This window comes from Pezoporus occidentalis, unplaced genomic scaffold (assembly GCF_034315485.1).
Source record: "Pezoporus occidentalis ecotype Australia unplaced genomic scaffold, CSIRO_AGI_Poc_V1 ctg32, whole genome shotgun sequence".
NCBI lineage: Eukaryota > Metazoa > Chordata > Aves > Psittaciformes > Psittacidae > Pezoporus > Pezoporus occidentalis.
This window is the reverse complement of record NW_026915158.1, coordinates 1,042,883-1,060,816: the sequence shown is the minus strand read 5'-3', so window position 1 is coordinate 1,060,816 and position 17,934 is coordinate 1,042,883. Positions and strand designations below refer to the sequence as shown.

The following is a 17,934-nucleotide window of genomic DNA, read 5'->3' as shown; positions in this document are numbered from 1 at the left end:
TTAAAATGCTCAAAACTGAGCAATACTGAGATGACTGCCTCTCTTCTCTGCAGTGTACTCTTTCTCTTGGTAATTGGAACAGCCTATCTAGAAGCTCAAGGAATTTGGGAGCCATTTAGGAGACGCTTGTCCTTTGAGGCCTCAAACCCTCCCTTTGATATGGGAAGGCCATTTGATCTCAGGAGAATAGTTGGAATTTCATCTGATGGAAAGTAAGTATATGTTTGGGGGTTTTGTGGAATGTTTTCTCTTTTTATCCTCTTTACTTATAAGGCCAATAAGAAAGTAATACTTTAGAACAGGTGAATAAATTAAGATCCTCACAGTTACTTATAAAAGATGGCTTGGATAAAAAGATGGATTTTGTGATTATGAGAAATACTCATTTTTGGGGGGAAAAAGGAGAGGAAAAAAACACCACTGAAACCAAACTCTGTTAAGCTTCTTGTTAATCTTCTCCAAAAAGGAAGGTGTAACCTGCAGAAACACTGCAGGCCAGAAGTTCCTACCTTTGGTGTCTTAAGTTAAAAAACTACTTTCTCCTTTCAGTGTTCTCTCCAACGTATATATTGACTGTCATTGTACTGGAGTTTTGTTCATATGTACAGTGAGCAAGCGCATGGGAAATAGCAAAGGCTGCTGACTTGACAAACAAGTGCTAGGCATTTTTGCCAGTTACATGCCAAGAACAATGTGGTTCAAGGTTTCTATGGGGCATAGTGATTTATTTTTTTTTTGTCATGTGAAGAATGGAAACATTGTAGAGTATATTTAAACACTTGTTGCTCTTTCAGCTTGAATACACTTGGATCAGATTCTAATCACAGTTCATCCAGAGGGATCTATGGAGCAGGCAGCTCATCTTCACGATCCAGTGCAGGGAATCATAAACAATGCAATGCAACAACACACCTTCACAGCAATAGAAATGCACCTGATGCTGAAAACATCAAATCCAAACCCAGTTCAAGCATACCTAACAGGACTTCAGCACAAGGAGCTTCCATGCAGTCAGTGAATAGAGCCGGGGGCCCGTTTACTTTGGATCCAGGTGCCACAGCTCAAACTCATGCCACAGGCAAAAGAGCCAAGGGAACGAGGCAGAACCAGCAGCCGACACAGCAGCAGGCAGCAGCTTTGGCAGAGCAGCCCCTCCAGCAACCCCTCGCACCTGGGCAAGAGCAGCAGACTGAAGGTGCTTTGCCACAGCTCCCGCTCCTCAGCCCACCTCATAGCGACTGTGCCAGGAGCAGAAGGCACAGCTCAGAGGACTCAGATCTAACTGGGCTCATAGAAACTATGGAAAAAGACTTTGACCACCCAGAATCCCCTCCCCCAGATGTGTTTACAGAGCATCCCCCATCTCCACTAGCAAAAAACAAAGGTAATGCAATTCTGTTTTTTTTTTTAATGGGATTATTCATTATATAAGCCACAGAACAAGATTTAATGGACTGTAAAGGTTGTGTTTTCATAGCATGGAAAGTGATAGCTTCTCAGCTGTTCCCTACCCTGCTGGATGTGCCTGTGTCTTGAACACTTCCTTTATTTTATGGCAGTGACATTCTCTACAATGCTAGTTTGTGATTCTTCATGCGGTGTTTTTGGAATGTTTTGATGAAAGCAGGTGTGAATATTTAAGCATCTGACTCTCTGAAGAAGAAAGATTCTTTTAGTTGCTATTCCTTTGTCTTTGGGTTGGCTTCCTCATACCTCCAGTGTTTATACTTGGGGCTTGAGGAAAGGAAAAGGGAGTTACCCTAGTGTCAGGAAAACAGACAGGGAGAAAGGGAGGGAGGGGAGAGAGAGAGATGGGCATAACCCTGTGGGTATTGCTTGGGAATGGAATTTGTCATGCCCAGACTTGCAGTTGTAGAAAATCCTTCATGATGGGGGTCAGCAAATGAATATAGGGCACCTGTGCTTATAAGTAGCATTCATCTTTGCATGAGGTTAGTTTGAATTGTTATGAATCTCTTCAGTTGTCTAATGCTTAAAATAATGTGCTACATTTCATACATTATCTACGTTCAGATTTATCTATGTTCAGATTTATAAATTTGTCAGTTATGTGCCTTCTTATAAACCCTTCATTAGAGTAGAACTTCTTATCATGCTTCTTGTAATAGGTATTTCAGTTGTGTCCTAGGGTTCTGTGGTTATAAATTTATGTTCAATTCTAATGAATTTTTCACCTTTCCCTAACAATTCTGTTGCACAGAAACAGTGCTGGTGTTGTGTTCTTTGTTAAAGTTAAGAAAATGAATGTGGAAAGGCATATAAACCCTGGAGCACCTGTATGATCATGTACTACCAAGACGAAAGCTTCACTCTTGTTAAACAGCAATGAGTAGAAAGTTCTTAAATCGGTTCAGAGTGGATGTGATAATGCAGGGGTTTCGTTTGGTTGGTTTGTTTTTTTTTTTTTGGCATGACTTTCCTGTTTTGCAACTTTCTTCTAACTACAGATTCATTCAGATAAATTCATGGGTTTTCTCCTGTTACAGAGGCTTTGCTTCACTTATGCTTTGACGTGGCGGTATGCTGAATATTTAAACATATTCTGTCTTGCAAAATACATTACGAATGTTACATTTTGCAGTTCAGATAGTTTGTTGTGGTTTTCTTTTTGGTATTTTTTTGACCTCTTTGTCATCTCAGATCATTAAGTCAGATTTATGCATGTAGCTTGCTTTTTGGACAGGCATTATAAAAAAAAAACCCAACAGTATCTGTAAACCGTAACTTGACTCACAAAAGCTCCATGCATCCAATAAAACCCAACCATCTCCATTTGCCCTCTTTAAAAATGTAAAAACGCAGGGGAAGTTCCGATATCTGTCTGGATCTGCATACCCACACTGCTGTCTGGCTTTGTCTAAATAACTAGAACTGTACTCACAGACATCTGCAGAAGCAGCAGCTTCTGCACTACAACTGCCTGTCTCAACATCCCATGCAGGATTCCTGTCTCCATAGTGTTCTATTTCAGCTTCCTGAAACTTGGATCCTAGCAGACTGCTGTGGAGGCTACATTAGTTTTTTTGTCAAACAGCTGCTTCATGTTACATTTTTATGTCATGATAACATTTTACATAGGTTTTCTAATGATGAATATTAAACTGTTTAGCAATCCCAAATGTAGACTAAATTTGAATTAAATCTTAGAACGAGGCCTTCTGAGGCAAATCCCCAATGCCCGCAGTAAGCTGGAAGCTGACCTTGTGAACATTTCCGTACGAATATCCACTTGTATTTACACTTTTATTTGTATTCACACTAAAAGGAATATTTTATCTCTGATATTTTTGTAGTTGTTGATAGTGAAAACATTAAGTCTGAAAAAAAAACCAAAGTTTGAAGGCACTTCCCTTTGGTATGTATTTGGTATTTGACAAAATACTGAAGGCAAATTTACATTTCAGTACAAACTTTACCTGAAGGACATTTTGCCAAATGAAATATCACAGCTATCGTGCCAGGACCTTAATTTGGAAGGTTCTTGAACCTCTACATTTTGAGCTTATCCTATGCTACGATTCAGAAATCGCAAGGAAAAATGTAATTGTTCCAGTAGCTTTATTTACTTGTATGGGGATTGCTTCAAGAAAATTGATTAAACATCCCCTGGAGTGTGTAACACATTGTTTCCCCTACTTGGAGATGCAGTAACACTTTAACGTGTCAAACCAAACTGTTTCACAGTCAGCTTATTCCAACCTCTTAGAACAGTCTACTCTGAAAAAATTAAATATGTCAAGGGGAGAAAGTACGGTTGGGTGGGAGATTTTCAGGTTTGGGGAGCTGGGGCTTTATACATCATTGCTAAAATACTATTAGTGATTTTTCTCATCTGCTCTAGTTTTACCGCAAGTTGTGTTTGGTTTTTCTTTTTAACTGACAAACATGCTAATGATTTCTGTTCTTCAATTGGTTTATAAAGCTTGCGCCAGCTTCTGTAGTTCAAATCTAGTTTTATATAGTTAAACTGTCAGATTGGATTTTGAGGTGTTTAAAAGGAATGCCAGGACCAGAGCAGGGAAGAATCACAGTAGCCAGGTGTCCACAGTCTATAGAGGCAACAGAGGTGGGGCTTAGGAGCATAAATGCACATAAAGGTGTGATGCTATTACTCACATTTGGTCTGAGGTGGCTGTAAATGGTTGGTGTATTGATGAATTTCAGAGGCTTAATCATGTGGGTCACCCTCCAAAATGAAGTGAATTAGCCCATCTCTTGAGTACTGGTGCTGAAAACTGAAGCATCCTTACCTTCCTAGGGAAAGGGAAAACGCTTCAGCGCAAGGCTAAGCCACAGAAGAAGCGGGAAGAAAAGGACAGAAGAGGGAAAGGAAAGCAACAGGAGGATGAACTGAAGGATTCCTTGGCAGATGATGACAGTTCTTCAACCACAACCGAAACCTCCAACCCAGATACAGAACCACTTCTCAAAGAGGTATGGCACTGCTCGTAAAAGGAGACTCTTGTTTAGCTGGCAGGTCACCTGTTAAAGGTGGAACAGTGTCTTCTCACCAACCCAACCCCAGCTTTCGTATAAAACCTAACAAAGGAAGAATGTTAATTTAAAAATACCTCTCCCAACTCTTGCCTTCACTTCTTCTCTGTAAGATTTGTTCATCTGTGAGTGTGAACCTGCTTGTCATGCTGTCTGAGGACTGAACATGCCTGAGTGACTGGCTTCAATAAGCTGCTGGTTGTCAGCAGCATCGGATAACTGTCTCTCCGCACACTCCTAGCCTATTCTATTTGCAGACTAAAATGCCAACATACAGACATCAATTTTACTCAATAATTAAGGTGCAGGCTAAAGCCATGAGTTTCAACAGTTACAAAGGGTCAATTCAGGGGTGGTAATTTGTCAGCAGGTAGGTAACTAACTTGCTTTTGACGGTACCCCTACCTTTATATTACTCATTTGGCTTACATGCTTCTAGGTAATAAATAGATTAAAGCTCTAAGAATTTGTGTGGTGGTCAGGTTGTTGTAAATGTTCTGTCCTAAAGCATGTGCTGGGGGAACCAACCAAAGCAAAGGTAATAGCAAAGAGAAGAATACCAAGCCTAATTTTTAACATGTCTTAAATTTGAACTTCGGAAAAGGTAAGATAGGGATTCAAGCTGGGAGGCGGCGTGTAGAAATCCACGTAGTATCCTTTAAAAGTTACGGTTTAGAAGGTGATTTGATCACCTTTGATTTTTTGGGATGGCTATTTGACAGTGCACTTAGAAGTGCAGTTGAAGAAGCTAGTAAATTGGGTGTTGAAGTTGCTCCTGTTCTTTGCTTGGTGGAAGAATTTGTTTCAGATGGCCAGGGCTGTGCACAACAAGTGCAGCATAGGTCTTTTGAAGCAGACTCAGAGGCCATGGCCTGAGGAGTTAGGTATTTGCAAACACCAAATCTGCTTGGAACAGATTAATTTGCTGATTTTCATTTCTCCTTTTCCAAATAGGAAAAAACAGATGCCACGCTTTATAGGTATACTCACTAAGGAGTAAAAAAATAATTTCTGAGCTGCAAAAATGCTCATGTGTTCAAATAGCATTCTTTCCTCAGCTCTGCTTACACTATGTATGTTGTGATGCAAGAGGGACATTGCTTCTCCTCAACAGTAACAAGTTGTTATAATGCCTTTTATAGGAACCTGAAAAACAAAAGGGAAAAGTTACACCAGAAAAACCTGAAAATGAAACAGTCCAAGTAAAACAGAAAACTAAAAAACTGCTAACAAGTGTCAAGAAAGAAATCCCTGTAGATGTGAAAACCAGGTAAGAATAACACAGGCTTTTTAGTAGGTGAGGCATCATGCTTGAAAGGAAGATGGAGCGATAAAAATCTGTGTATTTGACTGCTGCGGCTGTCAGTGTGGCTAATGCCAACAGCAGCTACTTTTGAGCAGATGCTTCTTCCTTCCTGATATCAGGGAATATCTGAAGCTTGCAAATGATAAATGATTTAATGGTGATACGGTGCATAAAAGAACCAAATCTAGTGAAGCAAATTGGGTTAAGCAATGCTAAGCTTTTTGTAACAGGGCCCACATACACAAAATAGGGTTAATGTTTCTACAGGAGCTTCTAGTGGCAGCAGAGTAAGCCAGTGCTAAGGTGCAAGCCTGTAGTTGTTCTTGGTGAAATTACAGTATGCAATTTACTTTTTTGTATCACGGATCAGTCTTGGATGTGTTATTAAAGGAGGCTGCTGCTGCTGCCTGGCCCTTTCCCCTACTGGCAGGTGGTTGAATGCAGAAGTTAGATAGAAAAGAGAAAAAGGAATAACCTTAATCTTACTGCACCTAGTTCATTCTGAAAAAGTATTCTGAAAACAGTTATCCAAGTGTCACAAAAATAAACTTTACCAAACTGAGGCTTCTGTTTTCCCTGTTGCTGTAATTAATGCTAGACTGAGATAGGAGTTAGTATAAATTAAATTTCTTCAAAATTTCTGAAAACATTGCCTGCCAAAGTCTCCTCCCTATTTTTTATTTTTACCTACTTTCCTTTGTCTTATAAATCAGTCACATGAATCACAAGTTTATTACATGTGACAGGATTTGAAGGCCACAATGAGAGCCAGTTTGGAATTCTTCTGCTAGAAATGAGTAAAATATGTCCTCCCTAGAAAGTCTGAGAGACATAATTTAGTAGCTGGAGAAAGAGAACAGTGGTGGGTTTGGACAGTTCTGTGCTATCAACTAAAAGATGATCCTGTCCATTCAGAGCAATAGTGTATCATCAGGAGCACGTGATCAAACAAGAGCGAGAGGGGGCAGAGTAGAAAAATGGTAGTTGCCATCTCTTTTTGCCTCTGTATATATCCACGTAGGTTTTGTAATCCTGGAGCTCCAGGCTGAAGCTTCTCCTGGAAGTGACTGAGCCCTGACGAATGTGTGGAGCAGTGTGGATAGAAAATGACCCAGGGCTAAGAAGGGTGGAGTTGCATGTAGGAAAAATACAAAACTCCGCTTACAAATAGCTTTGATGATGAGCACAAGTTTGACATGAGACAGCCACAGGAGACCAGTCTTTTGTAAAACCATATCATGCATATATATGTATATATATATAAAAATGTATGTGTACATATATGAAATCTCTTCAGTGCTTCTGAGAGCTTGAAAATAAATGGATCTCTGTTTTCATTTAGTTCCTTGGAATTATCTTATACACCCCCACTGGAAAACAAGCAGCGCAAAACCTTTCCATCCAAGATATCTACACAGCACCTTTTGACGAATGGGTCTAAATCAAGAAACCTCCCCAAAATGAGAGGTAATGCAAGGCTGCTATTTGTAAATACCACGGGAGTTTTGTTTGGTTGTTTGTAATCACTTTTGAGTGCTTAATTCTATGTCTGGTGTGTGAAGGAAGCTGTGCAGTTTACTATCCACAGACTTGCTTTTGTTCTCTTGTTTTACTAGGTCCCAACAGTAAGTTAATGGAGACCAGGCCATCAGTATTAGCAAAATTTCTCCCCAGTGGTTCTGGACAGGAGCTAGGAAACACCAGCAGCTCCGAAGGGGAAAAGGATTCTCCACCACCAGAGTGGGACTCTGTGCCTCTTCACAAGGCTGGCAGCTGTAAGTAATCAGTAGAGGATGACAGAATTGGTCTTCTGCAGTAAACATCTGTAGGTAGGCTTGGTCTGTCAATAGACCTCTCTGTCTTTTTTTCACTGTGTAGTGCTTCTGTTTTCTGCTGTAGGCCTCATTGATAGCACATAGTAGGATGTGGGAGGTTTGAAAACAACTTGAGCAGAACATGGGCCATCCTGCAGCTCTTCAGTGATGACCAGGATTCAGAAGCTGCTAGGGGAACTGAGGAAATAAGAATTGCCACTCAAAACCAAAATGTGTTTTCTACAGCAGATGGGTTTTGCTTGGTCAAGTCAAGTCCACTGGAGCTAAATTTGAAGCTAATTAGCTGATTTGTCCTTGAGAGAGAAAATGCCTTAATGAAGTGGTTAGTGTGGGGACACCATGATAAGCTTTCTGGTTGTGTTATAAGTCCCTTGAGTGGGAGCTAAATCACCTTCCTCTTGGTTGCATGTCTACATAAAGTCATCCCTCTCCACAGCACTCACTTCCGTACAAATCAATTTATCATATCGGTGTGCTTACTTGAATACAGTCTCTTTGAAAACAGGCAATGTAATATAACCTGAATAATGACAGGTAAGTATTGAGAAGGAGCTGCTACTTGGGAACAGCCTTTGTCAATTCCTCAGTTTGAACAGAAGGGATAGCAGAAGTTTGGGAAGCCTTGTTGTAACGTAGGTACTACAGGAAGATGTTTTGTGTTTCTCTTTCCAGCCACAGACAACCTTTATAAACTCTCTCTGCAAACCCTGAACGCAGATGCTTTCCTGAAGCAGCGACAGCCCTCCCCAACACCCGCCTCTCCATCCCCTCCTCTTCCTCCAGCATCCTTTGCCTTTGGGCCACGAGGAGGCACCTACAGCAGCATTGTGAACAGCAGCTGCAGCCAGTGAGTACAAATCTGTACCTCCCACTGACTTCCCAAGTGCAGAATGCTGGCAGAACCCATGTACTTCAGAGGGTGCATCTCCCTTTTCTCACACCCATTTCCTTTTCCCGTGGAAACTGCTTTTTGGCAGACACTACTGTGCATGTCTTACCATGCTATTTATATTGTTCTGGGGTTTCTGACAACTTGGGAGGTTGGAAAAATGTGCAAATTACGTGAACTGTTGATCTGTTGTTAACATCTTCATGAATGCTAGCTTAAATTACTGCTTTTTTATCAAGCTGCTCAAGTCCAAAACCTTACTTTTTTTTTTTTTCCCTCTTCTTTAAGTGACATGAAAAGCAAACAGCCTAATGGTACCAGGCATAAGCTGGCAAAGGCAGCTTCTCTTCCAGGCAGGAATGGTAACCCCACTTTTGCTGCTGTAGCTGCAGGTTATGACAAGAGCCCAGGTACTAGAACCAGTTTGTAGTTCTAAATATTTGAGTATTTCCTGAATATTCTGTTATTTTTATTAAATATAACTTTATATATATATATATATGTATTCTTGCAGGTGGCAGTGGTTTACCAAAGGTTTCTCTGAGCAAGACAGATGTTTCCAGCAATATCAGCATTTCCCACACAGTCATTGACAATGATGGCTCTGACAGGTAATTTTTACATTCTCTAGGCAGATATAGGGCCAGAGAAAAGAATATTGTAAGCTGTTAATGGCATTTTGAAGGTAGTGACAGAATTCATTCCTGTTCCTTTGGGGTTTTAAACTGCTTTTCAAAGCCGGGGCACAGCATCTCTCACCGTGTGAAAAATGTAGAACTTGAGAGTGACTCAGAAGCAGAAAGAAGGATGTACTGAATATGATGGGGCTTTCTCCCCCTTGTTCCAAGTAACTCAACAACCTTGTGTTTCCTGGGCATCCAAATATTGAGAAATCAGCTTGGCTCTTGTGGTATTGAGCAGTGTGTACCAAAGTTGCCTGAAATGGTTTGCAGGCAGAGTATTTTTGCCGTACAGCAGTGTCTTTCACTCCCAATTTTAACACTGAGACCAGAACTGTCACTGGGTTTTGTGTTATGACTAGGAGCGGAATACAGCTGTGCTCAGTCACGTACCCCAAAGCATGCTGTACTTTTGACATATTTTGGTAGTGCATGGCTGCCTCAGTTGTAAAAAGCAGTGAGTGAGTGTCCTATAATCTTTCTGGAATAGGAGAGAGACTTGAATTCAAGTTTCATTCAAAGGAATTGCTTTTGTGAGCAAAGTTTGTGGGTGGCATTTTGGTTTGGGTTTGTAAATGTTTATCGCTACTTCCAGTTAACTCATCTGTGTTTTCAAGAAGCTTGCCCAAAAGCCAGAGTGGGAGCATCTGTACCCTTCTGAGCTGCTTGTCAAAAAATTCTGTGCTACAGCTTAGACCCTGTAAGTAAGTTTTCTGAAAAACTGATCAAAAGAGCTATTCTCAGGTTTCCGTTGGAGTTCAGTCTGTGGATTAGAGCATTGTGCCTATAGCAGTGTGTATATATACCAAAGTGGGTATATACACAGGAAAAATGGTATTTCACTGGAATCTCTTGATAAAACAAAGCCAAGCTGATTTCCTAACTCTTTATCACCATTAAAAAAATATATATAGTTAAATATACACATACACATACTTTTGCACATATACATGTATACCTAGATCAGTAAGTTGTTGGTAGTACTGTGTTAATGAGTTATGTATTGCTTTCCTGTTTCTCCCTAATATTTAGTTCTGGTTTGTGGAGTACTGTCAGCAGCCCCAGCAGTCCTGACTTCACGCCTCTCAACTCATTTTCTGCATTTGGCAATTCTTTTAACTTAACTGGAGGTGAGGTTTTGTTTTCAAATATTTTTCCATAATCAAATATAGGTAAAAAAAGGGGGTCTCTCCATTCCACTGGTCTTAAGTACAATGTTCCCATCTCTGTCCCCCAGAAAGATGACTGCATAGGAAGGTGTATTAAAAAATTGGTGATGTAGCCAGTGTTTCAGCCCAGAGAGTTAGTGGAAATTGTTAAAGAGTGTTTGTTGGCTGGAAATACTAATTTTTGAAGTTTCTCTGTTTCAATTACATTTGTTTTTTCCTTAGTCTTCCTTCCCCCCTGAAGCTCTGTTGTAGGTCTCAAAAGGGTGCCCCCAGGCCAAGGGTCACCTGAGCACTTCACACCTGCATAAAGCCATTGCTGTATATATGAAGCAATGGCCGATCCCTCTTGTTGCTTTCCTGTAATGTTTTTATAGCTGCATGATGACCTGACAATTAATTCCTATATTTGGGTAAACCTTCCCGAAGTGACTACTGAGATGGGCTTTGATGCAGGTAGGCTGTATTGCAGGGCAGGGATGCTCTGTGTAACTACTTACACAAATTTGCATACTATGTTTCAGGATGCATGGTAATTTTTAGGGTGTCTGTAAAAGATGCTAAGCAAAGCAAATGTAGCATGTGCCATTTGTAAAATGGATTGTATGTCTACTGAAAAAAATGCTATCTGCTGAAAAAATGGGATATTTACAGAAAAATGCTGGGGGGGGGGGGGGGGCTGTCTTTCTTTGGTCTTCATTGGCAGTCCTCAGCACCAGCAACTCTGGGGGCCGCCAGTCAGATGCCTGGGGGTCAGTTCTGTGCATGGGACTAGGTGAACCACAAGTGGTGGTGCTGCCCTCCCCTTCTCAGAACATGGACAGGGCCTGGGCTGGGGCACAGCCAGTGCTACCTCCTGCACCAGGAGCTACCTGGGAGGGGGGAACTGCTGCAAGGTAAGTGAGAGCTATGGTTATGGGAGGCACCTTCAGCACCTTTGCTTGCTCCACCTGCAGCTAACTTACTTGTTAGAAGAACTAGCGCAGGGAACATGACATAAGGTTTGTATTACTGTGTGTGACCTTTCCTAATCTCAGTTCTTATGCTGCATCAGGACCCACTAGAAAAAATATGGGAAATAACTGTGAAGAGTATTAGTCTGCTGTAGTTCTTGGAAAAAGAGGAAGAGTAACGTACTCAGTTTTATTTCATTTTATTTTTAGAGGTTTTTAGCAAACTAGGTTTAGCTCGATCTGCTTACGGGCAGGATGTTCAGAGAAACTGGAGTGAATTCAGTAATGTTCCATCATCCATCTGGGATCCTTCAGCTACAGATTCTGTACCCTCCTGGCCAACAAGCTCAAGTTCCCCGACTCATACAACTGCAGTAAGTATTCAGCCTGAATCCAGTGTTTTATTCCTGTTACCAACCTGTTCTGTCTCTGCCATCTGATTTCATTTAAAGGCTTTTTAAATTTGGGTGAAAAAAAACCAAACCAAGAGTGGAAAAATAAGGAAAAGGGAAGTTATGTATATTCCTGTTTCTGTGTAGTTAAGTTGACATGGCTGTTAGAGACTGAGTAGTCTGCTCACTTGTGGATGATGAATCCACATAAATTGCTTTACATAAAAATATTTCTCCCAAGGGCATCTTGCAGCACTTACAAAAGTTTTCCATTCCCATGTTTTTTGGGACTGCAGAAAGAGTCGTTCTCCTCCCATGCCATGGCTGCGCACTGCTGCTGTCACTTCCAGTTTTAGGGACAGTTGCAAAAGAGCCAATATACTAACTTTCAGACTTCAATTCTGCTTCCTCAATCCAGTGTTGCACCAACTTGTAAATTAACAAAAGGTCAGAAAAACCTCCATATCTAAAAGCCTGCAGATGTATTATTTTGAGTTTAGAAAAAACAGTAATGGGCTGAGCATAAGGCGAAGCCTTTAAAATGTTCACTAATTCTGATGGAGATGTGCCTCTGCCTGTCAGGATTAAACTTACACTGCAACAGCTGTCTTCAGTGCCAGCTGAAATCATTCATCATGTCTTCTGAAAATGCTTTTGTAGTGAGTAAGAGGCAGTGTTTACTCCACCTGGTAGCAGTTCAGATGGGGGGAGGGGGGAAGGGCAAGCAGGCTGAAGAAGGTCACACAGCTTACAGACATACACTCACTGATCCCACCCTTGTCTCACTAAAACTGTAAGGCAAGAGTTTTGCTTTTTGGTCACATGGAGGGCAGCTTTCTCAGCATTTGCCAGAAGGAGGGATTGAGGACCACCAGAACAATCCTCTGGCTCCCAGCTTCTGTTTCCTAGCTGCTTCTGAAAAAAGGTATTTGGAAGTGTGCTTCAGGAAGCAGGGAGGTGGAAGCCAGACAAATGGTATAGAAGAATTGTCAGTCTCTCCCTTTAAATACCTCATAGACAGAGGAGAAAATTCTTTTAAGGAGGGTATTCAAAGAGATCACTTAATAAACCAGAAGTAGCAAACAGACTGAAATGTTCAAGCCTTTGTAATGATAGTGATATTTTTACAAGTGCATATGGTAAGCCAGAACAGGAAAACCTGGCAGTTCCGTTACTAGACTTCCTTGCTCTGAGTGCTAGATGAGAGAGCAGGTACTAGGCCCCAGCACAGTCCTTTCTGGCAAAAGAGCAAACCTGTTCCTGCAAGCCACACTTACACAGTGCTTTCTTTTCTAGAAAGATCTATGGTGAGTTGATTTTGATTATCCTACTTTCTTACTCATCTTGCTTTCACACTTCATACGTAATTTTGCTTCTGTACTAAATAGCATTTGACTTTGGGGTCCTGTCTTCCCTCAGGCCTTGCTGCACTTCTTCCGAAGTTTCTAACTGCACTCCCTTTACTCCATTTTCCTGCCTGTAGTTTTGTCTGCCAGCCACTTCTTACCTCCCTCCACCAGCCCTGAAAGGAAGCTCATCTAAGTTACTTTTTTCTGCTGCTCCTCTCCTGGTTGCTTCTACTTTATGAGCAGTTGCCTTTCTCTTAAGCTCTCCCAAACACTTTTGGGACACATAGGAACAGTTCCTGGCTCTTGCCCACATCAGGAAATAGGGTGGACTTTTAGTGTGTTAGGGTCAATGTCTGAGCAGCAGACTGTTTCCTGCTGTAGGCTCAGTAGCCTAATGTTTGTGTAGCTTAAATATAACCGTGTAGTTATGTAACAAGACTACAGTGTGACCCTAGTTTAGCTCAGCTTCCAAGTGACATTGGAGAGTTCTAACAGCATTGGCCTGGCCGACCTAAGTATGCTGAAAACCCCTGCCCAGCCCTCAGTGTCAAATTTTATGTGGACCCTTTGATAATGTATTAGTGTCCAATCAGTTTCAGGTATGATTTGACAGAGCGTATCTTCTTCATTCCAGAAAAGTCAATAAAACCCTGAAAGGAACACTTTTTCTCAGAGTCTACCTTCTTTCCTTTTCTAAAGGGATTTTTATTCTCATCTTCAGGTGCAGAGTACACTGATACTGGTTAATCTTTAGTATGCATTATCTGAGGACAGAGATTTGGGGAAGGGATGACCCGTTTCCACTCAGTAAATCCAAACATAAGGTTGTTTATACCTTACAGCACTTAACAAGTCCACTGCCTTTTGGATGTATCATGTTTACTGTATATTTGCAAATTGAATTTACAGCATATGTACACTAAATCTGTTGGCACTGAGGTACGTGGTTGCATTAAGCCTACATGTAGCAGGTTCTGTGCTAATATTAGCTTGAAAGTTATGCTACCTTTCTCATCTCCATCTTTGTCTGCTTCTGGGTATCATTTTCCACCATACCATGGGATAGATTCCCCTGCTTGTTGCTTGCTACTGTTTGGGCTTTAATAAAACAGTGGACAAAACCTGGGCCTTGTTAATTTCTGCACGTGTTTTCCATGCTTGCTGCTACCTGTCCATTTGTGACATCTTGCAGCAGCACACCTGCATCTGCACCATGACCATTTGTGAGAGACTTCCAGGTGTCTTGAACCAGGACAGACTTACTGGAACTCTGTGATAAATGGCCAGTTCTTCAGTGCCCTCTCCCTTCACCTGGAGAAATTTTGGGTGGGGGAAAAAGTATACATTAGGAATATGGGGAGATACAGGGGGCTCAGCACAGGTAGGTACATCCAAAGCGTACAATTTAAACAGATTCCCTTGCCTGAATAGGAGGAAATAAGCTTGCAAACAGCCAGAAAAGGATCAAGGAATAGATTTCACTGCTACCTTCCATTACAACTGGAATTTTGTTCATTTTTTGAAGACCTGAACCATATTTATTTGCCTCATTCTAACTAGTTTAGTTAAGCTGGAGCTTTCTGCCTCTTGTGTGTTAAAGCTTGGATACTAGTAGTGCTTAAATTAGTAATGGTACAGGGATTTACAAGCTCAAATGAAAACAGCTTAAAAGCCTGTAATGTAATTGCACTCTGTAGCCTGTTCAGTTACCAGACATGCCTGGTAACTGTTAGTAGTTTGGCTGCTCTGGGCAAGCTCTAGTGAAGGAAGTTTGGAACTCCATATTGCAGTGAAGCTAGAAGGAATTCCATAGCATGTGTTGCTGCTCAGATACTTTTCTTTCACAGGGGATTGGGGGGGGGGGGGCTGTAAACAGGGTGAAAATAGAAGTTAGCAAGCTGCTCCTTACCTGGCTTTGTCTTTACTGCAGTCGATCCTAGGCAACCCAAGTGGCCTGTGGTCCACTACTCCATTCAGCAGTTCCATTTGGTCAAGCAACCTCAACAGTGGCCTTCCCTTCACCACTCCAACAAACACCCTGTCAGGCATTGATCTCATGGGTAGTGAAAATTCCTCTGCTGCTCCTCCTGCGCCTGCTGCTGCCACCATTGCCAATCCTGCTGAAGACATGGGACAGACCTACAATCCTTGGAGAATTTGGAGCCCAACAATTGGAAGAAGAAGTTCAGATCCTTGGTCTAATTCACACTATCCTCATGAAAACTGAAGTTAGGCAAAATGAAAGAACTCTTATCCAGGTCATGATACAATTCTGAATGCAAATTTTTGAAACATTATTTTTGGGCTGTTGCTGGTCATTGCTCCCGCTTCCCCACCTCCCACACATCCTGCTTTCATCACTTGCTCTTTTTTAAAGTCTGTCCTGCAATATGGTAGTGTGAGATTGCGGATAAGCTTGAAAAAGTCTGGGTGTGGCCACAAATCCCAACTACAGCCAAAGCTGCAAATCCCACCAGTTCCCCTGGTTTCATGTTTTACCATCTGCCATCTTTCTGTAGGAAATAATTTGAACTTCTAAAGCGGTCCTGGCATGCAAAACTTTTCTGAAAAGTACAAGTTTGGGTTTTTAAATTTTTTCCAGTATTATCCTCCAAGTTCTAATTTAAAATCAAAAGGCACTTTGTGCTAAAATGCAGAGTATTTTTTTAAAATAAGGCTGTCTTTGTTAACACAGGTTCTAAGAATGTAAAAAAAATGAGGAAAAAAAAAATCAAGAAAAACAACAGCAAAACCAACACACAACCTTAGGAGCAAAATGGCTGAATGTAAGCGCATTCTGTTGAGACTGTAACACACTTTCTGTGCTGTTTGTACATTTGTAAACCTGAATGCATTTTTAAGTTGAACTGAAATGCACACAGCCAAGACTTGTGGAAGAAACAAGATACCTTGTGCATTTCTTACGGATACAACTTTGGGTTGTACTTTAAAATAAATATGCTTTTTTCAAGATCTGTCTGCTGGAATTATATTCTGCTATTTTCTAAACTTGTGTGCGCATGAATCCACTTTGCAATGGTAGCTTCAGGCCAAAATCTACTGGGTGTAGAGCTTTATGTTAACAGAAACTTAACTGCAGATGAGATCTGGCAGTGTGGGTTTGTGTAGTAGTGAAGCACTAGAAACTGTTTTCGGGTTACACAGGGCCACCAGCTTGAAAATGTGCTGGATAGCAAAATGCTGGAAAAATGTCCGCACTGTTCGAGTTTCCACATATCAGGCATTAATAGCAGCTGCCGCTGCTTATGCTACGCCCATACCTTTGTAACACTTTTCTTGTATGGGTCTGAACAAGAACTTTTCTATTTTTAGATGGGATTTAACTGTCTCAAGGTGTCTGTTTCCCTTCATTAACAGGAAGGCAAGCCCTAGTGACTACATACATTCATAAAGTCGGGTAAAACAAAACCCTTCCATTATAGGAAAAAATTAACAGACACTAGCAACATAAATTCACTTATGACTCAGTGGCACTGATTTACAACAGATTTTTATCAGAATCCATCCTTTCAAAGAGTAAGAGCTCTATTTTAGTTAAAACCTGTATGCCACCAGGAATATTGTGTGCAACAAAATAAGAGGGTTAAATAAATGAGACTGACTGCTCTTCCAGCTCACACAATGTAAACAAAATCTTTACAACTGTCACATTGCTCTCTTCATGTCCTCTGCTGCCACCAGCAGAAATTTAAAGATATAGATCTGAAATAGGAACCTGCTGGAACTCCTTTGTTCTTAAAATTTGGCTATTTCTAGAATCATGCAAGGTCATGAGATGTTCACCTTGGATTTGTATGCGGTTTCCTTTTGAGTAACTGGGCAAACAAGTCTCTTAACTGCATGGAAAAGAGTAAGTAGGTAAGATACTGACATGCCGGGGCCTGCTTCTCTGTAAATGGAGCTTGGGAAGGTAACTTGCAGTTATTCAAGGTGAATGGAGCTGCTTAAGGTAACATGCCTCTGCTTTTTCCCAGCAGGTGTTTATATTAATATAGACTTGGTTCCATGGAGGATAGAAGCAGAAGTGAATTCTGAGATACAAATAGTCCTCCAGTGGTTTAAGCAGCTGAGAAGACAAGAGAAATTTTCTGCTTTAAAAACACTTACCTTTGAACAAGACAAGGCAACACATAAATAATTTAGACTTTTTTCCCTAAAAAATATGAGCCATTCCCTTGTGTTAATGCAAATAACCTCTGCCACCTTCAGAATATTATCAGCTCTTGCTTTTAAAGAGTTTCCTTTTGAGCACCACTTAAACATTACTGGAGTTCCAGGGGTGAAACAACCTCAGCTATCAAGATCTTTGACACACAGTTTTCTCTTTCCAAAGAGAGGAAAAACCATGTCCTTGTCTCTGAACTTGTAAGGAAAAGGTCCTAGGCCTAAAGACTTTCTACTTCTGAGTGTCCTTTCTTCCCTCCCTCTATTCAGAGGTTATTCTGAAAGCACCTTCACACTGCTCTGACTAGTTAAAGCCAAAGAGCTGCCTTAAACAGAAGTCCTGACCATGATGGACAGAATTTAGGTGAAATAAAACCTGGGCAAAAGTAAGGTTTGCTGCCTTCTCCCTGAAGTGTGTGCTTGCCAGTTTTATGGCATAGTCACCCTTCATCTGCATTGAAAACACTTTTAAGATTGTTGAAAACTGGGGGAATGAGCTGGAAGCACCCACAGCTAATCAGAGACCAGACCTCTCATGATGAGTTTAAAAAGTAACAGAAATGCAGTTTTTTTGCAACGCACATGTAAAGTCTTATATAAAAATCCAGATGAGGTTGAAAATGTTGCAGCCTGCTGGAAGGACAACTTAAGATAAAAGAACAGA

The 17,934-nt window shown here is 41.1% G+C and overlaps 1 protein-coding gene across 1 annotated transcript in view; it reads left to right on the top strand.

The window, feature by feature from the left end:
* TMEM131 (transmembrane protein 131) overlaps positions 1-16,053 on the top strand; it is a 98,417-nt gene extending 82,364 nt beyond the window's left edge. Inside the window, exons 30-41 of the mRNA XM_062628565.1 lie at positions 54-212; positions 795-1,384; positions 4,280-4,455; positions 5,658-5,785; positions 7,164-7,288; positions 7,438-7,596; positions 8,329-8,503; positions 8,834-8,955; positions 9,060-9,156; positions 10,258-10,355; positions 11,555-11,718; positions 15,016-16,053. Coding sequence (XP_062484549.1) covers positions 54-212; positions 795-1,384; positions 4,280-4,455; positions 5,658-5,785; positions 7,164-7,288; positions 7,438-7,596; positions 8,329-8,503; positions 8,834-8,955; positions 9,060-9,156; positions 10,258-10,355; positions 11,555-11,718; positions 15,016-15,312 — 2,290 coding nt within the window. The 3' untranslated portion in view covers positions 15,313-16,053. The remainder of the gene's footprint in view (positions 1-53; positions 213-794; positions 1,385-4,279; positions 4,456-5,657; positions 5,786-7,163; positions 7,289-7,437; positions 7,597-8,328; positions 8,504-8,833; positions 8,956-9,059; positions 9,157-10,257; positions 10,356-11,554; positions 11,719-15,015) is intronic.
* The last annotated feature ends 1,881 nt before the right edge of the window (positions 16,054-17,934 follow it).